The 25,996-nt window shown below is 42.5% G+C and overlaps 1 protein-coding gene across 1 annotated transcript in view; it reads right to left on the bottom strand.

Annotated features, from left to right (window-relative positions):
- brsk2a (BR serine/threonine kinase 2a) overlaps positions 1-25,996 on the bottom strand; it is a 536,112-nt gene that overhangs the window by 140,448 nt on the left and 369,668 nt on the right. Inside the window, exons 3-4 of the mRNA XM_036949734.1 lie at positions 14,726-14,811; positions 6,079-6,219 (exon numbers count right to left, since the gene is read on the bottom strand). Coding sequence (XP_036805629.1) covers positions 6,079-6,219; positions 14,726-14,811 — 227 coding nt within the window. The remainder of the gene's footprint in view (positions 1-6,078; positions 6,220-14,725; positions 14,812-25,996) is intronic.

The raw sequence follows: 25,996 nt of genomic DNA, 5'->3' as shown, positions 1-25,996 counted from the left end.
CCTACAATACGTTCACCCAAGGAATCGAGGAAAGATAAATAATTGGTTTACTCCTTGACCCAACCACTAGGCAGATCCAATTGGCCCGGGGATGTTAGAGTAACTGACACTCTCCCTTCCCTCCCCTGTCTGTTGTTCATTACTGTTGTTTGGCCCTACTTGACTCAGGTTCAGGCGGAGGCCCTGTTCGATTATTCATTAATCTGTCCTTGTAATCTTCCTGATAACTGATTGGATAGATTAAATCAAGGTTACCACCCTATTACTTCCACCAATCCAACCAATTTACATCTGTGATTACCTTGAGGAAAGTAGGAAGGAAGGATGCTTTTCTGAAGTATTCGAACAGGGCCTGAGTCTCAGACTGAGGTTGCTGACAGCTGTCTGCTGCTGGGAGAAAATAAGTAGGTTCTCTGGTTCTCATAGACAGACATAAAGGCAGACACAGTCGCAACCCCCAGCAAAATCCCCTCTATCTCCCTAAGGCCAGACCTAGAGCAGCCCCTACTCAACCCCACCCATCCACAGCCTGGCTGGGGTACTCCCACACCTCTCTGCATCTTCTTATAACTTTTCCCTCACCCACTCCTTTTTCTTAATGTACAGTAACAGCTTCCTCTCTTCCCTGTCTCCTCTTTCTGTTACCCAGTACCTCCCCCTTTTCCCTGCCAACTCATCGCCCGCTCACCCATCAACTCCTCTCCCCCACTGTTGTCACCCTCTCCCCCTTCCCTCTCTCTACATTACCCCCTGCCTTCCCCACTCTACCTATATATCTCATGTACATGCCAGCAGCAAATAATAGCTTGGACCCCTGGACAGTGTGCCTATTGTGAGCTAGACAACTCCCAAAACAGAACACTGTCCTTCCCCTTGAGGTACAGCAGGCTTACAGGACACAGGGTTTTAGGGCTAACATTTAATAGAAAGGGGAAACTTGAAGGTAGCCTGAGATATAACAAATATGTTTGTCATTTATTACATGCTTGACAGTAAGTTAAAAAAAAGATGTTAGCGCAAGAAGGTGGTTTAAAAGAAAAGTTGGAGTCGAATATCCTTAATTGTGTTCTAAATAGCAGGCAATTTGGGTATGTGAAAATAGAATGTTTTATAGTATGTGAAATTTAGAAAATGTTTTATTTTTTCATCACTCTACGGCTAATACATTACTGTTTGTGTTGCTTTCATAAAAATAAATCCATATATATATATATTTTCTATATAATTTATATAATTTTTTCCCCTGAGCCTAATATGCTCAGTCTGATCATGATTGAGAGTTGATACAAATGTAAATATATTTACATACACAGATACGATTGACTCTAGAGCCTACTCTGCATACACCTTCAAAGTAGGAGGATACATATGCAAATAAAAGCTGACTGGTCATTGGTCAGAATAATCAGATTAGATTGTGATATCATGCTGTGGGCCAAAAACTCCAGTCCACCTGAACTGGCTGATATTCCAGAGGTAAAAAAAAACAACTTATTAAACAAAAAGGGCTTTATCATAATTTCCCCAATGTCAGTGTTATTTTGACTTCATATTGTAGAAATATCGTAAAACAATACAGGAAAATCACGTTTGACTACCAGGATGTCATACTAATTTCAGCTGTTCATCTATTAGAATTCGTTGCACACTATTGAGGAAGAGAGTAATCTTTTCAGATCCACAATGATAATCAGTTGATAATTAGTTGAATCCTATTGACGCACCAGTGCATCAATCTAAGTAACAGAATAAGCTAGAGCTATCAGTTTTTTGTGCATGGGCTCTGTTTCAAACCACTACATCCACCTATGATGGCCTTCCGCATCTGCAGTGGAAGGTGGCCAAACTACAGCTGTGATTGTCAGACCATGAGACATCCCAAAAAGCGGTCTTCTCACGAAAACGTCTGTAGCATCCGAAGTTTGGCCTACAAACTAATATGACCCCACTATAGAAATGGCAGATTCTCCCGAACAGTTTTGCTCTACAACCCCCACTAGTGTCACAGGACTCGTCTGAAGGTTACCAATACAAACTAATGGAAGTATGGGGTAGTTTTGTGCCATCAAAAATAAGGGGTTAAATTTCTGTGTCCAAAATAACAAAAATATTTATTGAGCTTTCTTATGTCCTAGATATAGGACAGACACTTCAAAACCTTATTCCTTATGATAATGTTTTTTCATGTATTTTTTGCCAATTATTAATATTTTATTCAATGCGGTTCTTTGGGCTATATTAGTAAAGGTCAAAATCAATATTTAATCAAATAATTTTTTTAATATTAGTTTTTATACCTAAAAGGAGTCCTAAAATTAAAAATCTAATAGTTAAATTATCCATGGTAGGACCATCTCAAAACAATTCCATGTGCTCCATTTTCATGTGCCAATGCTGTTTACATTTGTTGGATGACGTGAAAATAGAGATCTTTGGAAACGCACACCAGTGGTAGGTTTAGCATCGAAATGAGAATACATGAGCAGAAAATAACCCCATACCTATTGTTAAATATGGTGGTGGATCTTTGATGTTATGGGGCTATTTTGCTTCCATTGGTCCTGGGGCCCTTGCCAAAGCAAACGGCATCATGAACTTTACCCAGTACCGGGAAATTCAATCAAGGATCTGGATGGATTCTCTATGGAGGAATGGTCTAAGATCCCTCGAAATGTGTTCTCCAACTCATAAAACATTTTCTGAAGAAGGCTCAGGGGCATTATACTCACAAGGTGAAAAAATAAATACTTGTTCACAAAATGTAATTCTCTGAGCAATCTTATTAGTATAAAATAATATAATTTCCTCATTGTTTTGAACATACAATATAGCTCAGTATTTCAATTCTTTATTTTGTAGAACTTCGTAATAACTCCAGATAATAAAGCATTTATAATGGATTAATAAATAGTTTATTCAACATGTATTAATAATCATTCCCTCATTTGTAAATGTTAGTAACCTAGTTATTCACACATTTATAAACATCTATTGAAGTATTTAATAATTATTAATAAGATCATTCATAAGATGTTTAATGTACAGTAGGTCTTTATAAACCATGTACTTATCATTATTTAAGTGTTTCTGCATTTCCTCATCTACTTCATAAATTCTTTATAAATGTTTTGAGTGACCAGTGTAATGTCTCACAAAAACATGGATATGCCATTGGTAGACATTCCAGCAGTACCTGATGTTCCTTAAGATCTCAAAATGAACATAACAATGGCTAATAAATAAGCACACATGTTTAAGAAAATCAAGCATTCGGAAAGTATTCAGACCCCCTTCCCTTAAGTATTCAGAACCCACAATACCCCATAATGACAAAGCAAAAACTGTTTAGACATTTTAGCAAATGTATTAAAAAAAAACAGAAATACCTTATTTACATAAGTATTCAGACCCTTTGCTATGAGACTCGAAATTGAGCTCAGGTGCATCCTGTTTCCAATGAACATCCTTGAGATGATTCTACAACTTGATTGGAGACCACCTGTGGTAAATTCAATTGATTGGACAAGACTTGGAAAGTCACACACCTGTCTATGTAAGGTACCACAGTTGACAGTGCATGTCAGAGCAAAAACCAAGCAATGAGGTCGAAGGAATTATCCGTAGAGCTCCGAGACAGGATTGTGCGAGACACAGCTCTGGGGAAGGGTAGCAAAATATTTCAGCAGCATTGAAGGTCCCCAAGAGTTTGGAACCGCCAAGACTCTTCCTAGGGCTGGCCGCCTAGCCAAACTGAACAATCGGGGGAGAAGGGCCTTGGCCTGGAAGGTGACCAAGATCCCGATGGTCACTATGACAGAGCTCCAGAGTTCCTATGTGGCGATGGGAGAACCTTCCAGAAGGACAACGATCTTTGCAGCACTCTACCAATCAGGCCTTTATGTTAGAGTGGCCAAATAGAATCCACTCTTCAGTAAAACGCACATGACAGCCCACTTGGAGTTTGCCAAAAGTCACCTAAAGACTAATTTATTTAACCCCTACTTTACCAGGTAAGTTGACTGAGCTTCAGAAGGAAGCTAGCAGTGGGATGCTGGGTGGTATGCTGCTCACTCTCAGACAATGAAAAACAAGATTCTCTGGTCTGATGAAACCAAGATTGAACTCTTTGGCCTAATTACCAAGCATGACGTCTGGAGGAAAACTGGCACCATCCCTAAGGTGAAGCATGGTGATGGCAGCATCATGCTTTGGGGATGTCTTTCAGCGGCAGAGACTGGGAGACTAGTTAGGATCGAGGCAAAGATGAACGGAACAAAGTACAGAGGGATCCTTGATGAAAACCTGCTCCAGAGCGCTCAGGACCTCAGACTGGGGCGAAGGTTCATCTTCCAACAGGACAACAACCCTAAGCACACAGCCAAGACAACGCAAGAGTGGTTTCGGGACAAGTCTCTGAATGTCCTTGAGTGGCCCAGTCAGAGTCCGCATTTGAACCTGATTGAACATCTCTGGGGAGACCTGAAATTAGCTGTATAGCGACACTTCCCATCCAACCTGACAGAGCTTGAGAGGATCTGCAGAGAAGAACGGGAGAATCTCCACAAATAAAGGTTTTCCAAGCTTGAAGCGTCATACTCAAGAAAACTCAAGGCTGTAATTGCCGCCAAAGGTGATTCAACAAAGTACTAAGTGTCTGAATCCTTAGGTAAATGTGATGTTTTAGTTTTTTATGTTTAATACATTTGCAAAAAAAAAATAACTGTTTTTGCATTGTCATTGTGGGGTGTTTTGTGTAGGATGATGAGGGGAAAAAACAATTGAATACATTTTAGAATAAGGTTGTAACGTAACAAAATATGGAAAAAGTCAAGAGGTCTGAATAGCCTCTATGTATGATTCCATCCGCTTTATTAGCTTTAAAAGTTGTTTTCTTTATGTCAATACATTACATACATCATAAAGCCTTTCTTTGAGGGCCTAGTTATACCCAAACCAGTGGTGTTAGAAAACTCCTGCTTTATACATGCCACATCAAGCCTGCAAGTCACATTATGCTGGCTTGCAAAGTGATGTCTGGCAAAGTGATGTCTGGCACCGAGACAGAATTAGGACTACATCAATCACTTAAACTGGAACAACCATCTCAGTAACAACTAACAGATTGGAAAAATGTATGTTATATACAATATCACTGTGTAGCATAAAATGTATCAACCAATCAATGTACATACAAAAACACATATATTACACAGAAAATCACCCTGCAATAGAGCATCCTGGGAAATATGATATATGGTTCTATGTTGAACCCTTCTTGCCATCTAAAGAATCCCTCTTGCCTTACAAATAATAAGTCAAGAACCCTTTCCTCCAAAAATGGTTCTTAGGATGTAAAGGTTCTAGGTAGAACCGTTTGCCTTACAAAGAACCATTGTCTTCCAAAATCTTCAGATCAAAACAGTTATTGGTAGAACCCTATTCCTCCTCAAAGAACCCTTTGGAACAATTTTTTATAAGATTGCATACCTTACTTCATTGTTAAATAACAGACATACGAGTCACCAGACCTGATCACAGGCTAACTCTGGAGAGCCCTTCGATTTCCACTGAGTTTGCTAGATCTGCTTTTAGTTTTTATCACCTTACATGTGTAATGATATCCAAAGCACTTTAAAATTTGAGGAATACGATCCTCTAGGGTACATTTCTACTGAAGAAGAAATTTGAAGAAACATGATATCAAAAGAAAAGGACTGGTCAAACCCTAGCACAGATAGCAACCAAACAACAACACCCATTGGACTAAGGACTGCTTCTTCCTATGACATTTCAATTGTCCTTTGCAACATCATGTCTCCAATGATGAAAAATCAACTAAAATATTGATTCTATACACTCTTAGAAAAAAGGGGTTCCAAAATGGTTTTCTGCTGTCCCCAAAGGATAACCATTTTTGGTTCAAGGGAGAACCTTTTATAGTTCCACATAGAACCATTTTGGGTCCCATGTAGAGCCCTCTGTGGAAAGGATCCTAAATGGAACCCAAAAGGGTTCTACCTGGAACCAAAAGGGTTCTCAGTAAGTATTAAGGATAATATGAATATAGAATGTGCTTACCATATGGAGTGACTATGGCAGAAGTCCAGTGCAGAGATGATCTGTCTGAAGAACTTCCTGGCCTCCTTGGGTGTTAATCGTCCCTTCTTTACCAGGTAGTCAAAGAGCTCTCCCCCTGAGACGTGCTCTAACACCAGATACCTGGGAGGTGGGGGGGACAGAGAAATTAGAAAGATGAATGAAATAAGTGAGACTGAAAAAGCAAGAGGGAAGAAAGAAGGAAAGAAAGTAAGAAATTAAGAAGAGAGAGTGAATTAAGAAGTGGGGGCTTTTTTAAACATCACACTTGAGAGACATCCAAAGGATAAATGTTTTCCTCTGGGACACTTTTCAAAGAAAACTGAAAGGAAAACGTCACACAGTGCTGCTCATGCTCCCAGAATATATTTATTTACAACATTTCGACCCTTAGGTCTTCATCAGGCATCTGTGATGTGGGCAGGGCTTGCAAACCATTAGACTGCAAAGGGAAGCACAGCCAAGAGCTGCCTAGTGACACGAGCCTACTAGATGAGCAAAATTACTTCTATACTCGCTTCGAGGCAAGTAACACTGAAACATGCATGAGAGCATCAGCTGTTCCAGACGACTGTGTGATCTTCGCAGGGGATGTGAGTAAGACCTTTAAACTGGTCTACATTCACAAGGTCGCAGTGCCAGAAGGATTACCAGGACATGTACTCCGAGCATGCACTGACTAACTAGCAGCTGTCTTCACTGACATTTTCAACCTCTCCCTGTCTAAGTTGGAAATACCAACATGTTTCAAGCAGACCACCATAGTCCCTGTGCCAAAGAACACTAAGGTACCCTGCCTAAATGACTACCGACCCGTAGCACTCACGTCTGTAGCCATGAAGTGCTTTGAAAGGCTGGTCATGGGTCACATCAACACCAGTATCCCAGAAAACCTACACCCACTCCAATTTGCATACCGCCCCAACAGATCCACAGATGATGCAGTCTCTATTGCACTCCACACTGCCCTTTCCCACCTGGACAAAAAGAACACCTGAAGTGGGGCAAAAAAAAGTATTTAGTCAGCCACCAATTGTACAAGTTCTCCTACTTAAAAAGATGAGAGAGGCCTGTAATTTTCATCATATGTAACTTCAACTATGCCAGAGAAAATTAGATAAAAAATCCAGAAAATCACATTGTAGGATTTTTTATGAATTTATTTGCAAATTATGGTGGAAAATAAGTATTTGGTCAATAACAAAAGTTTATCTCAATACTTTGTTATATACCCTTTGTTGGCAATGACAGAGGTCAAACATTTTCTGTAAGTCTTCACAAGGTTTTCACACACTGTTGCTGGTATTTTGGCCCATTCCTCCATGCAGATCTCCTCTAGAGCTGTGATGTTTTGGGGCTGTTGCTGGGCAACATGGACGTTCAACTCCCTCCAAAGATTTTCTATGGGGTTGAGATCTGGAGACTGGCTAGGCCACTCCAGGACCTTGAAATGCTTCTTATAAAGCCACTCCTTCGTTGCCCGGGCGGTGTGTTTGGGATCATTGTCATGCTGAAAGACCCAGCCACATTTCATATTCAAAGCCCTTTCTGATGGAAGGAGGTTTTCACTCAAAATCTCACGATACATGGCCCCATTCATTCCTTCCTTCACACGTATGTGAGAATGCTATTAATTGACTACAGCTCAGCATTCAACACCATAGTGCCCACAAAGCTCATCAATAAGCTAAGGACCCTGGGAATAAACACCTCCCTCTGCAACTGGCTCCTGGACTTCCTGACGAGCCGCCCCAGGTGGTAAGGATAGGTAACAACACATCCGCCACACTGATCCTCAGCACAGTGGCCCCACAGGGGTGCGTGCTCAGTCCCCTCTTGTACTCCCTGTTTACTCATGACTACACGGCCAGGCACGACTCCAACACCATCATTAAGTTTGCCGATGACACAACAGTGGTAGGCCTGATCACCAACAACAACGAGACAGCCTATATGGAGGAGGTCAGAGACCTGGCCGTGTGGTGCCAGGACAACAACCTCTCCCTCAATGTGAACAAGACAAAGGAGATGATTGTGGACTACAGGAAAAAGAGGACTAAGCACACCCCCATTCTCATTGACGGGGCTGTAGTGGAGCAGGTTGAGAGCTTCAAGTTCCTTGGTGTCCACATCACCAACAAACTAACATGGTCCAAGCACACCAAGACATTTGTGAAGAGGGCACGACAAAATCTATTCCCCCTCATGAGACTAAAAAGATTTGGCATGGGTCCTCAGATCTTCAAGAGTTTCTACAGATGCACCATCGAGAGCATCCTGACTTGTTGCATCACTGCCTGGTATTCTCGACCTCCGACCGCAAGGCACTACAGAGGGTAATCGGTACGGCCCAGTACATCACTGGGGCCAAGCTTCCTGCCATCCAGGACCTCTATACCAGGTGGTGTCAGAGGAAGGCCCTAAACATTGTAGTCTCCAGCCACCCTAGTCATAGACTGTTCTCTCTGCTACTGCACGGCAAGTGGTACTAGAATACAAAGTCTAGGTCCAAGAGGCTTCTAACAGCTTCTACCCCCAAGCCATAAGACTCCTGAACATCTAATCAAATGGCTACCCAGACTACTTGCATTGCCCCCCCCCCCCAGTCTTTTAATCTACTGCTACTCTCTGTTATTATCTATACATAGTGTACATAGCCTCGCTATTGTTATTTTATTGCTGCTCTTCAATAATTTGTCATTTTTATTTGTTATTAGTTATTAATTTCTTATTCTAATTTTTAAAAAAATGTATTTTACTTATTCAGGAGAATGTCAGGCATCTGGGTCATGCAGCAAGACAATGAATCAAAGCACACAATAAAGTCTACATGAAAATGGTTCAAAAGAAACAAATTTGAGGTTTTGGAAGTCCAAACCTAATCCCAATTGAGATGTTTGGCAGGACTTGAAATGAGGAGTTGAAAACCCACAAATGTCGTGAGTTAAAGCAGTTCCGAAAGACTTGGGCTCTCGAATGGCGTAGCGTTTAAAGGCACTGCATCTCAGTGCAAGAGGCATCACTGCAGTCCCTGGTTTGAATCCAGACTTCATCACATCTGGCTGGGATTGGGAGTCCCATAGGGCTGTGCACAATTGGCCGGGGTAGGCTGTCATTGTAGATACGAATTTGTTCTTAACTGACTTGCCTAGTTAAATTTAAGCAATAATGGAAAAAAAACACTGCGCCAAAATTCTTCCACAGCGATGTGAGAGACTGATCAACAACTACAGAAAGCATTTGGTTTCAGTCATTGCAGCTAAAGGTGGCTAACCAGTTATTGAGTGTAAGGAGAACGAATACTTTTACAAACAGGGGAATTGGGTGTTGCATAACTATGGATCCGCCCCTTTTTTTTCAATTTTCGTCGAAAATGACATACCCAAATCTAAATGCCTGTAGCGCAGGCCCTGAAGCAAGGATATGCATTTTATTGGTGCCATTTGAAAGGAAAAACGTTGAAGTTTGTGGAAATGTGAAAGGAATGTAGGAGAATATAACACATTAGATCTGGTAAAAGAAAATACAAAGAAAAAAACAACCGTTATTTTGTATTTTTTTGTACCATCATCTTTGAAATACAAGAGAAAGGCCATACTGTATTATTCCAGCCCAGTTGCAATTTAGATTTTGGCCGCTAGATGGCAGCAGTGTATGTGCAAAGTTTTAGACTGATCCAACGAACCATTGCATTTCTGTTTAACATTTTGTATCAAGACTGCCCAATGTGCCTAAAAGGGTGCCATTTACACACAAGAGCATTAGTGAGGTCGGTCACTGATGTTGGGCAATTCAGCCTGGCTAGCAGTCAGCGTTCCAATTTATCCCAAAGGTATTCACTGGAGTTGAGGTGACGGCTCTGTGCAAGCCAGTCAAGTTCTTCCACACCGATCGCGAAAAAAACGTTTCTGTATGGACATCGCTTTGTACATGAGGGCATTTTATTTATTTATTTTATTTCACCTTTATTTAACCAGGTAGGCTAGTTGAGAACAAGTTCTCATTTGCAACTGCGACCTGGCCAAGATAAAGCGTAGCAATTCAACACATACAACAACACAGAGTTACACATGGAATAAACAAAACATACAGTCAATAATACAGTAGAACAAAAGAAAACAAAAAGTCTACATACAGTGAGTGCAAATGAGGTAAGTTAAGGAAATAAATAGGCCATGGTGGCGAAATAATTACAATATAGCAATTAAACACTGGAATGGTAGATCGGCAGAAGATGAATGTGCAGGTAGAGATACTGGGGTGCAAAGGAGCAAAATAAATAAATAAATACCAGTATGGGGATGAGGTAGGTAGATAGATGGGCTGTTTAACAGATAGGCTATGTACAGGTGCAGTGATCTGTAAACTGCTCTGACAGCTGGTGCTCAAAGCTAGTGAGGGAGATGTGAGTCTCCAGCTTCAGATATTTTTGCAATTCGTTCCAGTCATGGGCAGCAGAGAACTGGAAGGAAAGACGAGCAAAGGAGGAATTGGCTTTGGGGGTGACCAGTGAGATATACCTGCTGGAGGGCGTGCAACGAGTGGGTGCTGCTATGGTGACCAGTGAGCTGAGATAAGGCAGGGCTTTACCTAGCAGAGACTTGTAGATAACCTGTAGCCAGTGGGTTTGGGGACGAGTTTGAAGCGAGGGCCAACCAATGAGAGCGTACAGGTTGCAATGGTGGGTAGTGTATAGGGCTTTGGTGACAAAAAAGATGGCATTGTGATAGACTGCATCCAGTTTGTTGAGTAGAGTGTTGGAGGCTATTTTATAGATGACATCACCGAAGTCGAGGATCGGTAGGATGGTCAGTTTTACGAGGGTATGTTTGGCAGCATGAGTGAAGGATGCTTTTTTGCGATATAGGAAGCCGATTCTAGATTTAATTTTGGATTGGAGATGCTTAATGTGAGTCTGGAAGGAGTATTTACAGTCTAACCAGACACCCAGGTATTTGTAGTTGTCCACGTATTCTAAGTCAGAGCCGTCCAGAGTAGTGCTGCTGGACGCGCGAGCAGGTGCGGGCAGTGATCGATTGAAAGCATGCGCTTAGTTTTACTATAGTTTAAGAGCAGTTGGAAGCCATGGAAGGAGAGTTGTATGGCATTTAAGCTCGTCTGGAGGTTAGTTAACACAGTGTCCAAAGAAGGGCCAGAGGTATACAGAATGGTGTCGTCTGCGTAGAGGTGGATTAGAGAATCACCAGCAGCAAGAGCAACATCATTGATGTATACAGAAAAGAGAGTCGGTCCGAGAATTGAACCCTGTGGCACACCCATAGAGACTGTCACAGGTCCGGACAACAGGCCCTCCGATTTGACACACTAAACTCTATCAGAGAAGTAGTTGGTAAACCAGGCAAGGCAATCATTTGAGAAACCAAGGCTGTCGAGTCTGCCAATAAGAATGTTGTGATTGACAGAGTCTAAAGCCGTGGCCAGGTTGATGAATACAGCTGCACAGTAATGTCTCTTATCGATGACGGTTATGATGTCGTTTAGAACCTTGAGTGTGGCTGAGGTGCACCCATGACCAGCTCTGAAACCAGATTGCATAGCGGAGAAGGTATGGTGGGATTCGAAAGCAGGTCAGTAATCTGTTTGTTAACTTGGCTTTCGAAGACCTTAGAAAGACAGGGTAGAACAAATATAGGTCTGTAGCAGTTTGGGTCTAGAGTGTCACCCCCTTTGAAGAGGGGGATGACCGCGGCAGCTTTCCAATCTTTGGGAATCTCAGACGCTACGAAAGAGAGTTTGAACAGGCTAGTAATAGGGGTTGCAACAATTTCGGCAGATCATTTTAGAAAGAGAGGGTCCAGATTGTCTAGCCCGGCTGATTTGTAGGGCTCCAGATTTTGCAGCTCTTTCAGAACATCAGCTATCTGGATTTGGGTAAAGGAGAAATGGTGGGGGCTTTGGCAAGTTGCTTTGGGGGGTGCCGGGCAGTTGACCGGGGTAGGGGTAGCCATGTGGAAAGCATGGCCAGCCGTAGAGAAATGCTTATTGAAATTCTCAATTATAGTGGATTTATCGTGGTGACAGTGTTCCCTAGCCTCAGAGCAGTGGGCAGCTGGGAGGAGGTGCTCTTATTCTCCATGGACTTTACAGTTTCCCATAACTTTTTTGAGTTAGTACTACAGGATGCAAATTTCTGTTTGAAAAACCTTGCCTTAGCTTTTCTAACTGCCTGTGTATATTTGTTCCTAACTTCCCTGAAAAGTTGCATATCACGGGGGCTATTCGATGATGCTAATTCAGATCGCCACAGGATGTTTTTGTGCTGGTCAAGGGCAGACAGGTCTGGCGTGAACCAAGGACTTATCTATTCCTAGTTCTACATTTTTTGAGAGGGGCATGCTTATTTAAGATGGTGAGGAAGGCACTTTTAAAGAATATCCAGGCATCATCCACTGACGGGATGAGGTCAATGTCATTCCAGGATACCAGGTCGATAAGAAAGGCCTGCTCACAGAATTGTTTCAGGGAGTGTTTGACAGTGATGAGGGGTGGTCGTTTGGTTGCAGAAGCATTACGGATGCAGGCAATGAGGCAGTGATCGCTGAGATCTTGATTGAAAACAGCAGAGGTGTATTTGTCTGAAACAGGGAAAGGGCCTTCCCCAAACTGTTGCCACAAAGTTGGAAGCATTGAATCGTCGAGAATGTCATTGTATGCTGTAGTGTTAAGATTTCCCTTCACTGGAACTAAGGGACCAATCCTGAACCACGACACTTTACAGTTGGCACTACACATTTAGGCAGGTAGCGTTCTCCTGGCATCATTTGTCCGTTGTGCTGCCAGATGGTGAAGTGTGATTCATCACTCCAGAGAAGACGTTTCCACTGCTCCAGTGTCCAATGGTGTCAAGCTTTACACCACTCAAGCCGGCACTTGGCATTGTGCATGGTGATCTTAGGCTTGTGTGAGGCTACTCGGCCATGGAAACCCATTTCATGAAACAGTTATTGTGCTGACATTGCTTCCAGTGGCAGTTTGGAAGTTGGTACTGAGTGTTGCAACAAAGGACAGATTGTTTTTACGCACTACATGCTTCAGCACTCGGCCGTTCCGTTCTGTGAGCTTGTGTAGCCTGCCAGTTCGCTGCTGAGCTATTGTTTCTTCTAGTCGTTTCCACTTCACAACAACAGCACTTACAGTTGACTATGGCAGCTCTAGCAGGGCATACATTTTACAAACTGACCTGTTGAAAAGGTGCCATGTTGAAAGTCACTGAGCTCCTCAGTAAGGCCATTCTACTGCCAATGTTTGTTCATGGGGATTGCATGGCTGTGTGCTCAATTTTACACACCTGTCAGCAATGGGGTGTGTGTGTGTGTGTGTGTGTGTGTGTGTGTGTGTGTGTGTGTGTGTGTGTGTGTGTGTGTGTGTGTGTGTGTGTGTGTGTGTGTGTGTGTGTGTGTGTGTGTGTGTGTGTGTGTGAGTGTGTGTGTGTGTGTGTGTTGCTGGACCAGACTGATGAGGGTGTCACTCTCCATGGCTAATGTTCACTAATGCAGTGCCTTCACTGACTGTGTCGCAAATGGCACTCTTTTGTTTATTAAGACCACTTATTTTCACCATGGCTCGTAGAGTTCTGGTCAAAAGTAGTGCACTGTATAGGAAATAGGGTGCCATTTGAGAGGCAAACTCTGATAAGCATGTCGTAGTGTTTACATAATATAGGGTTTCTGGCCCTATTAGCAAACTCTCAAACGAGCATGAATAAACGACTAGCTTCACACTAATGGGCCATCTACCCTTCTGTCACATTCAATGTTGCCTGTAACCAATCAGATGGTTCGCTTTGATATCTGAGTGCGGAGCCTAACAGAAAGGGTTGGCTGTTTGGCTGTCAAGCTCAGAGGGTTTGATCTTGTTGACTGTCACGTGTTGGGGGAGACATACAGTTAATATCATTCCCTGTCATAATATCCACTATTATTACAGATGACTGGGACCGACACAATGGCAGGTGAAACAGGAAGTAGCCCCTGACTCTTAAGGATGAAGAGGTGTATCATGATGTTTCATTGTATCATGTGAAGTTGTGTATCATTTCTGCTATCTTCAATATTACTATACCAATACAATTACGAATTGGACGCTAAGTAGACTTCAATAATGGGAATTGATGGGAAATGATGTAAAATATGTCACTAGCCACTTTAAACAATGCTACCTAATATAATGTTTACATACCCTACATTATTCATCTCATCTCATATGTATACGTATATACTGTACTCTATATCATCTACTGCATCTTTATGTAATACATGTATCACTAGCCACTTTAACTATGCCACTTTGTTTACATACTCATCTCATATGTATATACTGTACTCAATACCATCTACTGTATCTTGCCTATGCCGCTCTGTACCATCACCCCTTACACTTGTGTCTATAAGGTAGTAGTTTTGGAATTGTTAGCTAGATTACTTGTTGGTTATTACTGCATTGTCGGAACTAGAAGCACAAGCATTTCGCTACACTCGCATTAACATCTGCTAACCATGTGTATGTGAGAAATAAAATTAGATTTGATTTGATTTGAGATGCTAATACCCTCCCCCATGTTGGAACATAACAATTTGATTGAATTCATAGAGGCGATAACAATACTCACAAGTATTTCTTATTTTCGTAGACGTCGTGCAGCTTTAAAACGTGAGGGTGTTCTATGAGCTTCAGAATCGCTATTTCCCGCTCAACCTGTAAGAGAAAAACAAAACACGGACACAGAAAAACTAGTTTATCCTCCTCAAACCTATACAGGGGACTGACAACTGAGCACACAGGCTTCAGGGGTATGCTACAGTTTGTTAAGACCATCTACTCTAAAATGTACTCTCTATACATAATTCTAAACAACACTGTAGTACTGCTTCCACATACTGTAGGATTGATGGTATTTTGCCTGTAATTTTATTTTTATATGACCCCCTTACAAACATGCTCATTTTAAGCACATGCTTGTCTGCATAAGCCTTTTCTACCTCCCTTGCACGAGTGGTAGCTTAGTAGACCTACACTGTAAGACCTTTCTGTACTTTCAACAGTAAAACACTGTAGGATGCACAGTATAATACCATAAATGTGTTTTACAGCATTCATGCTGTAGATTGCACTGCATTATGGGTAACATGCTGAAAAATATTGTGTTTAACTGTAATTTGAAAGTCGCTTGTAAAAAATACTCTAACATACTGTATTTCTTTACAGTAATAGCTTATGCTTACTGTAGATTCAAATGATCCATTCCAGGCGCCAAACTTATGCTGTCCGGTGAGACACATGAAGCTCAGACTATTTTAGTAAATGTCTTATTGAAGAGGCTGTGAGGTGGAAGAATATTTCCAGCAGCTGCTAGGTAGGTACCTTGCCTTGTCTATAAGTATATTAATTGCTAGCCAACGTTGAACTACTGCGAGTTTCCTTAGCTAACCTAGCTCAACAGCTAGCTAGCTCAAGTTAACAAAAGCCATTTTTGGTCTGCTCTAAATTGATCCTAAATATCTAGCTGTGCAACCTAGAAAAACATCACCCAGAGAATATTGTGAATGTAGGCTTTTCCATCACTCTACGGTCCAACTCATCACAAACGTCTCAATTGGGTTTGAGGTCAGGTGATTGTGGAGGCCGGGTCATCTGATGCAGCACTCCATCACTCTCCTTCTTGATCAAATAGCCCTTATACAGCCTGGAGGTGTCTAGTTGAAAAACAAATTAAATTCCCACTAAATGCAAACCAGATGGGTTGGCGTATCGCTGCAGAATGCTGTGGTAGCCATGCTGGTTAAGTGTGCCTTGCATAATACATAAATCACTGACAGTGTCACCAGCAAAGCATCGCAAACCATCACACCTCCTCCTCCGTGCTTCAGGGTGGGAACCACACATGCGGAGATGATCCGTTCACCTACTCCGCGTCTCACAAAGACACGGCAGTTGGAAGCATAAATCTCAAATTTGGACTCATCAGACCAAAGGACAGATTTCCACCAGTATAATATCCATTGCTCGTGTTTCTTGGCCCAAGCAAGTCTCTTCTTATTATTGGTGTCCTTTAGAGCTCAGTGAGGTTGGATGGAGAGCATTTGTGAACAGCAGTTTTCAGTTCTTTCCACAGATTCTCGATTGGATTCAGGTCTGGACTTTGACTTGGCCATTCTAACACCTGGATATGTTTATTTTTGAACCATTCCATTGTAGATTTTGCTTTATGTTTTGGATCATTGTCTTGTTGGAAGACAAATCTCCGTCCCAGTCTCAGGTCTTTTGCAGACTCCATCAGGTTTTCTTCCAGAATGGTCCTGTATTTGGCTCCATCAATCTTCCCATCAATTTTAACCATCTTCCCTGTCCCTGCTGAAGAAAAGCAGGCCCAAACCATGATGCACCACCATGTTTGACAGTGGGGATGGTGTGTGATGAATTTCTTCTTGCCACTCTTCCATAAAGGCCGGATTTGTGCAATATACGACTGATTGTTGTCCTATGGACAGAGTCTCCCACCTCAGCTGTAGATCTCTGCAGTTCATCCAGAGTGATCATGGGCCTCTTGGCTTCATCTCTGATCAGTCTTCTCCTTGTATGAGCTGAAAGTTTAGAGGGACGGCCAGGTCTTGGTAGATTTGCAGTGGTCTGATACTCCTTCCATTTCAATATTATCGCTTGCACAGTGCTCCTTGGGATGTTTAAAGCTTGGGAAATCTTTTTGTATCCAAATCCGGCTTTAAACTTCTTCACAACAGTATCTCGGACCTGCCTGGTGTGTTCCTTGTTCTTCATGATGCTCTCTGCGCTTTTAATGGACCTCTGAGACTATCACAGTGCAGGTGCATTTATACGGAGACTTGATTACACACAGGTGGATTGTATTTATCATCATTAGTCATTTAGGTCAACATTGGATCATTCAGATATCCTCACTGAACTTCTGGAGAGAGTTTGCTGCACTGAAAGTAAAGGGGCTGAATAATTTTGCACGCCCAATTTTTCAGTTTTTGAATTGTTAAAAAAGTTTGAAATATCCAATAAATGTCGTTCCACTTCATGATTGTGTCCCACTTGTTGTTGATTCTTCACAAAAAAATACAGTTTTATATCTTTATGTTTGAAGCCTGAAATGTGGCAAAAGGTCGCAAAGTTCAAGGGGGCCGAATACTTTCGCCATGCACTGTACTTGTGTCAGGTCCTGATCTGCCGATGCCAAATGGCTATGGGCTACACTAGTTAATTTAGCAGACAAGATTTGTTTAGATTTCCGTGGCATTATTTTAAAGTATGAAGAATACAATTGAAAAAAGCAGAATAAAATAGAAAGGATATTTTTCCAAACAATTTCAGGGAGTGCCACATGCCACTATTTTGTGTTGAGTGGTTAACAAATAAATAGGCATTCCTTTATGCTTAACTTAGAGTTGTTAATGTAACTTTAGTTGTTCTGCAAACGTTGGGCTATATGTTTAGATTTTTTAAATACATTCTAAGGCTAAATGATGCGACTCTAATGATGATTTGCTTGAACAGCATGAGCTCTGATTTCTTTTTACATCAGTCACTCATTGGGAGACAGGTAGTGTAGTGGTTAGAATGTTGGACTTGTGACTGCAATGATACAAGATCGAATCCCTGAGCTGACAAGGTACAAATCTGTTGTTCTGCCCCTGAACAATGCAATTAACCCAACTGTTCCTAGGCTGCCATTGAAAATAAGAATCGACTTGCCTAGTTAAATAAAAATATATTCACAATTTGATAAAGCCTAGAATTTCACAGTGCAACCCCTTTGTGTGGCTGTAATGCACCCCCAAAAAATCCATTCTGTTTGAGGCCAGTGGCCATTGTGCCCTTCTCCCTGCTCAGTCAATCAAATGTATTTAGAAAGCCCTTTTTACATCAGCCGATGTCACAAAGTGTCAGCCTTAAACCCCAAACAGCAAGCAATGCAGATGTAGAAGCCCTGTGGCAAGGAACATCTCCCTAAAAAGGCTGCAACCTAGGAAGAAACCTAGAGATGAACCAGTCCTCTTCTGGCTGTGCCGGGTTGAGATTATAACAGTACATGGCCAAGATGTTCAAACGATGTTCAAACGTTCATTGATAATCACAGTGGTTGTAGAGGGTTCCTCAGGAGTAAATGTCAGTTGGCTTTTCATAGCCTAGCATTCATATCTAGAGACAGCTGGCGCAATAGAGAGAGAGAGTCGAAAACCATCACGTAATCAAGTCTATCTCACAGGCTACAAGTGAAGACATACACATTGGAACGCAACTGCGCACGTCCTTATCCAATTCCGAGGTGCATATTGAAGATATTGGAAGAACTGTCCACATTAACTTTTCGTCAGTTAACAAGATGAGTAGGCCTAACGAACAACAAAAGCACTAGCCTATGTCAATCTACTATCCCCCATTGTAAATAGGTTGACCTATTCTTCTATTCTGTGCGAGAAATAAATATTCCAAACATAGTCTGGGACAGTTGTGGGATGTGATAGATGCCAAATTAATACAACCACTAACATCCCAAAAACTATTTTACAAAATGTGGCTGACGCAACAGATCAGAACATTTAGCTTAAAATGTTGATAATTTCTTCACATTATATGTGCAGCAATGGGCACATGGTAGTAGGCTATAAGAATGTTCCATTAGCAGAAAACACCCTCATCAAAAGTGGCCGCAAATGCAATTATGCATGTAATGCTTTTATTATAAAGGTGCATTTTTATGGTGAAAATATTATTCCCCAAACTTGAAACTCACATACTGCTTATGTATGCCAGTTAAGCTTTACAAGGGGTGTAGAGCCTATTAAGTTTGATTACATTTTTGAATACATTTGCATTGATGTCAGAGTGATTAGAGGGACAATAGAGTACTGAGTACAAGGCAGTTTGCAAGTTTGGTAGGCAACTAAGGACCATCAGCAGCATCAGAACTTGGAGAAGCCTAATTACCATGACTAAACGGTCAAATGGAATTTGACTGCCTTCATGACTTGTGACTGATGTCAGCAGCCCTAGGCAGAACTTTACCAAAATTCTTATTAGCTCGTTTGACGATACCGGCAATAACTGTCAGATATAAAGAAAAGGCGTGAAAAAGTATCAGAATGGAAAAGTTGTCGGGAAACATTAAGTAGAGTAGATGATATGGTGTCTGTAAAAGTGCTTCGCTGATGTAAAGTGATAACCTTGTCCTGTTTTTGTGCAATGTAATGTTTTAAAAAAAAATCTTTACACTCGCTTTGGATAATTCATTCCAATCATTTAAAAGTTAACAGCAGGTATTCTGCATGTAGGTTTAAGTATTTTGATATGTGAAAGGGATAAAAGCTACTTTGAAACAACACTGTATAACTCAAGAAGGTTTAAATGCATATCCCCATGAAACTGATTGAGATAAAATGGTTGTCGTAAAGACACTGTATGAACGTTTCACCAAACAATCTTGACTAAGTATCATTTACGATTGACAGTGAGAAATGGAGGGTGACCACAAAAATGTGTGTATAAAAGGGAGGTCACAAGGTCTCCTAAACGAAGCGACAATACAGGGGTTACTAAAATAACCCGTCGAAACAAATCTTGGGAATTAGCTCATGTTATGTGACAACGCTGTAGACTTCGAACCGACAACTCAGGAGTTCCTGAAATATCCCTGTCCAAACAAATCTTCTGAAACGTAGCTGAACGGAAATGGTGCAAATGTGGAGGAGTCCAGCGTAGTGGTTAGCCCCTTGACTCCAGAACACATTATTTACCTGTGGTGACGTGGGTACAGATCCTGTCTCAGCCCTTTTCTTCTGTCTATCCCTCCACACTCTCACATTTCTGACTGTGCTGTCTAATACATTTGCAAATGCAGGTCAAACAAACCAAAACACAAAGCACCCAGTAGATTCTTAACGCAATGCGCCACCATAATCAAACTGTCTATGTAAAGTACAGCCTTATGGCTGAGGAGAGGTTCAGATGTCCACCTAGGTCTATTCAATTTCTTCAAACCTCTAAGCAGGCTATTCCTTGTACACTACAGGAGAAAAACACTATACAAACAACAGAGAAAGACTTCTTGGAACATGAGGAGAAAGTTGACAGCAGTGTAGAAGCAGAAACGCTTGTGTTTGGTTATTTGGACATTTTTGTTTACAAAGCAAAGTCTTGGAGACATGGGCTGGATTTGGAGGCGGCTGAGTGGGCAACGGCAGTGCGTGAACCTGCCATGAGGGATCAGCACGGAAGCACAGAGCCAAACGGATTTGGAACGCTCCCCTCGCATCTCTGTCCTTTCGCCTACTCATCCCTCATCCCTCGTGTCTATGACCCTATGACCCTGCTTTCATGCTCCCTCGACTACCCTCCTTTCATCTCTCCATTGCTACCCTCTAGTTGTCTCCCCTCTGCCCTATGTTACCCTCCCTTCTCTCCTTTGTGTCACACAGCTGACTTCATGGACATTTCTATTAGTATAACTATTGTTTGGAGGGTAGCTTACACATCGTCTGCTATTCACTCATGCAACAAGGCATCGTTTCACATACGAGACAGATGGTTGGGTTCAGAACCTTGGCTGAGAACAGAACATTGATTTTATTGGACAATACACCTACAGTGGAAATGTGGAAATTACTTATTTTATTTCACCTTTATTTAACTAGGCAAGTCCTATTTTACTATAGTTATTAGTGCTGGTGAGGGAAAAACAACACCCAGTACAAAGATAGGGATCTCCACACAGGAGAATAGGAACCCAGCTTTTGCGAACATCTTGCGAAAGTCGTGTCACTTATCAGCATTAGTGGACTCATGCTGTATCACTGGGAATTTGGGCTAGGCTAATCAGGGCTAATTCCTCTGCTAACAGGCGCTATCAGCAGCGCTACACCTTGCCCTTCACCACCTGAGGCAGGGGTATAGTGTGAGTATTAGTTCCCTGTAACACTTAGTTCCCCACTCTTGTATGACTGTGAAAGATGAGCTGTCTGAGAAATAGACTGCTTAGCTTAAACCGAACAGCTTCGCTGTTTCAGTTAATTGAAATGAGAGAAGTAAGCAAGGACTTAAAGTAACATATCTGTGTCCTGAATGGCCCCCTGTTCCCTATGGCTGCTAGTCAAATATAGTGCAATATAATGCTCACATGTACTTCAAGGCTTCATTAGTACTCTTAGATCCCTTAGGAGCATAGGGAGTCCACAATCTCACTCTTTTCTGCGTAAGGGCTTTTGTCTCTTACCAGGAGACCAGTAACTCAATGGATGGTGTTCAAAATGGCTTCTATTGGAAAAACAACATCATTGGCCATTAACTCTGAGCTCTTCTTCAATCCCTCATCTTCCCACAACCCCTCTCCTCTACCATCGGTCCATCCAGTACTATAGTGGAGACCCACTTTCTAAAATGCAGCGAACTCTCTCCCTCTGTCTGTCCCATCCTCCCGCCCTCCCTCTGTCTCTCTCTCTCCCTCTCTCTCCCTCCCTCTCTTCCTCCTTCTTGTCCATGCTTCATCCCTCCTTACCCCCCTCCGTCCGTCCATCCCGTCCATCCCGCCCACCCACCTAATCGCCCTCCCTCCTGTTCACAGCCCACCACCACTCTCTTTACATTGCCCCGATTTGACCCTTTATCTTCTTCTTTGGGTCGTTCAGACGGGACCGCTAGGCTGAAGGTGAGGCTGGCCCGTTTAGAAATGCAGCAAAAAGATAAGGAGAGACAGATGAATTTTGATCTTGAAATTAGGAAAATAGAAGCCGACAAGGAGGTGAGGATCCGACAACTGGAGCTAGACGCTGGCTTCAGTGCAACTCCACAAACTGCTCATCATCAAGCCCACTTCGATGTGAGTAAAAATATAGCTTTAGTCCCTCCATTCCGAGAGTCAGAAATTGATTCCTTTTTCTCTGCATTGGCCCCTCGAGGTTCGGCCTCTCCTGTTGCAATGTAAATTGTCTGGAAAAGCCCAGGAAGTAGTAGCTGCTCTCTCCCTGGAAGACAGTTTACACTATGATACAGTTAAACTACCGTGTTGCGGGCTTATGAGTTGGTGCCTGAAGCTTATCGACAGTGCTTCAGGAACCACAAGAAACCCTCTCACCGTACGTTTGTTGAGTTTGCGAGGGACAAAGAGTCTCTGTTTAATCGATGGTGTTCAGCCAGCAAAGCTAACACCTTTGCTGATATTCGGGAATTGATGCTGTTGGAGGATTTTAAAAGCAACCTCCCTGATAGAATTGTAGTTCATTTAAATGAACAGAAAGTGGCGACATTGGCCCAAGCAGCAGTGTTGGCAGATGAGTATGCTTTGACACACAAGACTGTCTTTGGTGCGCCTCGTTTTAAAGGCTGAACGATTACGTCATCAGTGCCTCCTTTTCATGAAATCTGTGAATGTTTTTACTCTCACCAAAAGGGTCACGTGATTGCGGACTGCCCAGTTTTGAAAAATAAACCGAAACAGTCCCAGTCACCGTCCCCAAAAATGAAAAGTTTGGGTTTAGTCAAGTCTTTGGCTCGTCCGTTGGCCCGAGTTAATGATTCAGCATTTGAAAAAACGGATTTATCTCTGCCGGTTGTGTTTCCTTAACTGGAGAACATGTCACCCATGTCACATGTCTTTTGAATGTCACCCCCGAGAAGGTGATTGAATGTCAAAAAGGAGACACCAGTCTTCGCAAGTGTTTTGCTTCGGTAATTTCCATTGAGGAAGCTAAAACTAAGGAGACCGCCTACTTTATGGAAGCATGAGTTTTGATGCGTAAATGGGCAGCTCATGACACCGTTAGTGACTGGAGTGAAGTGTGTCAAGTGGTTGTTCAAACACCGTTCCAACAGCAGGTGCTGTCACTCCCCCATGACCAGGCGTGGTCCGGACATTTGGGGATCACAAAGACTTATAACCGAGTCCTTAGTCATTTTTTCTGGCCAGGTTTGAGTCCAATTTTGTAAAACATGTCATGTATGTCAACTCACTGGGGAAGCGAATCAAACAATTCCTAGAGCGCCTCTCAACCCGATTCCTGTGGTGGGAGAACCCTTTGAAAGAGTGATAATTGATTGTGTAGGTCCTTTGCCGAAAACCAGGTCAGGTAACCAGTTCCTACTAACAATAATGTGCAGTGCTACTCGATACCCAGAGGCTATTCCTCTCCGTACGATAACGGCTAAGACTGTGGTGAAGGCACTAGTGAAGTTCTTCTCTACGTTTGGACTCCCTAAAGTAATCCAAACTCATCAGGGATCCTACGTCATGCCAAAACTGTTCTCAAATGTGTTAAAGAAGCTGTGTATTTCCCATCAGGTCTCCAGTCGGTATCATCCAGAGAGTCAAGGGGCTCTCGAACGCTGGCTTCAGACGCTGAAGGCAATGCTACGCAAGTATTGCATGGATACCAGTACCGAGTGGGATGAGGGGGTGCCCTTTGTCCTATTTTCTATAAGGGAAACGATACAAGAGTCCTTAGGGTTCAGCCCTGCTGACCTTGTATTTGGACACACCCCACCGGGTCCTCTGAAGGTTTTGAAGGAGCATATCTTATCTCCTACACCCAGTAGCGGCACTAAAAATGTTTGGGATTATGTCAGTAAGATGCGGGAGAGACTGCACACCGCCTGTGCGTTAGCCCAAAAGTCTCTCTCCTCATCTCAATAAACGCATGAAGTTGCATTATGACAAAAAGGCTGTTGGCCGTTCTTTTGCACCAGGGGATCAAGTTTTAATTTTGTTGCCAATCCCTGGCTCATTTCTGTCGGCACGTTTTTCTGGACCATATCTGGTGGAAAATAAACTCGGTGACACCAAGTATGTGATAAAGACCACCAGATCGAAGGCATTCTTCCCGTTTGTGTCATGTTAACATGCTGAAAACATATTATGTGCGTGATTCTCCCAACAGTTCCTCAGGAAAGACAGTTCAGCCTGCCGTCTCCAGTGTGGCTGCGGTGGTGCTGAAGCCTGGCTGGGACCTAGAGGAGGATAAGGAGGACGGGTTGGAGTTACACCATACGTTACAGCAGTGTGAACGCTTATGTAATTCAGAGATGCTGAAGAAGTTACCCTCTCAAATGGAACATTTGGATAACAATCAAACTAAGGAGCTTATCCTTTTGATAAACAGTTTTCTCAATGTGTTTCAGGATGTTACAAGTTGCACGTCCATCTTGGAACATGACGTGGATGTGGGCAACGCTGTTCCTATACATCAGCATCCGTACCGGGTTAATCCAAAGAAAAGGGAGGTAATGAAAAGTGAGGTAGCTTATTTATTACAGAATGACATGGCAAAACCCAGTAACAGCTCCTGGAGTTCCCCATGTATTCTTGTTCCTAATCCTGACGGTACGTCCTGCTTATGTATGGACTATCGTCGCGTAAATGCAGTTACAAAGTCTGATTCTTTTCCTCTACCTCGCTTAGATGACTGCATTGATAGAATTGGCTTTGCTGCTTACGTTAGTAAGTTAGATTTGCTAAAAGAGACAGAGACAGAGACAGGTTTTGTTAAGTATTTTTGTAGCCGTTGATTTGAGTTATGTGTGTGTTAATAGAACTGTGTTTTTGATTCCTGAAATTGTTAAATTACATTTCAGTTGTTCCCAGGGGGTAAGGGGAAGGCACCTAGGGACTGCTTAGGCAAGAGGCCCGCGGGCATACAAATACCCGTAGTATATACTCTGTTTATGCACACTAGGTAAGACCTGGGTGGACCACCCCCTGTATTTTGGTTAGCGCACCAGGTGGTGCTAAGTTAGATAAGTAGTGGGTAGGCAGGTAAGATAGGAGAGGGGGCTTTGACATTTACTTTCTTTGTTTTGGTTCCGTCCAGCCCCTTTTCCCCATATTACTGTATGAAGGAATAAATTCCTAGTAAACGGTAAATTCTCTGCCTTTTGTCATCCTTACTCGCACCTACAGTCCCATACCTCTTTCACACCAAGGGGAGTTGAGTTGTAGCAGGGTGTTGCGTTCCCTCTTCCGAGAGGCGTGCGTAAAATAACTTCTACATCTGTGTGTGTTACACCCCTCCAACCTTTTCCTCTCCATAGCACATAATTAAGGATTTATTGCAGGGCCACATGGCCACGCCCAGACAACCTGCTGTGTGGAGAGGGGGAGGTGGGGGTGAGGATAAGGGGGATTTGGAGGGAAGGTGATAGAGAGGAAGGAAGGATAAACAGAGATGGGGAAAGGAAAGAGAAAAGTTGAAAGGAGGTGAAGAGGTAAGCCAAGTAGAGAGAGAGAAAGATTCTGAGAAAGTGACAAAGAAAGATTCACAGATAGAGAGAACGAGCGATAGAAAATAACAACCTAAACTCTTTCTTCCCGCCAGAAACCCCAAGGTCAGAGAGGAGTGGGGAGACTGACACTAATCTAAATTGGTTATTTGACAGGGATATAATTTGCCTTGTTGATTAATGTGGTTATCATTATCCAATGGCCATCATTAGCCTTGTTGGTCAATAGAGGAAGTCTGGCTGTGGAATAACCGATTGGCATTGGTTGGCTAGGGGGCTCTGCTATCAGCGTCATATCCTGTCTCACTAAATGAATCAATGGGCCGGAAACTGCAATGGATCCTTGGCTCCACGCTTGGGGAAATTAAGCCAGAATGGTCGATGGCTGGACGCTTCCTACACAGTTACTGGTCAACGAATGGATGAGCTGATAACTGGAATGGAGTCTGTGTCTGTGGAAGAGGAAATGGTGGTGAAGGCTAATCGTATGTGACCCTGAAGAACTGACACTACCACTCAGGGACTTCGGTCAGATCTTTGTGTTGTTGTGAAGTATATAATTACATATAGAACAAACAAAAACATGCATAAATTAATAAGCAAATTTGTTATTTAAAAGGATCTCTGTGTTGTGAAGTGTGTATTGAATCCCGAA

This window comes from Oncorhynchus mykiss, chromosome 2 (assembly GCF_013265735.2).
Source record: "Oncorhynchus mykiss isolate Arlee chromosome 2, USDA_OmykA_1.1, whole genome shotgun sequence".
Classification (NCBI taxonomy): domain Eukaryota; kingdom Metazoa; phylum Chordata; class Actinopteri; order Salmoniformes; family Salmonidae; genus Oncorhynchus; species Oncorhynchus mykiss.
The sequence above is the reverse complement of the archived record's forward strand: the minus strand, read 5'-3'. Positions and strand labels throughout refer to the sequence as shown.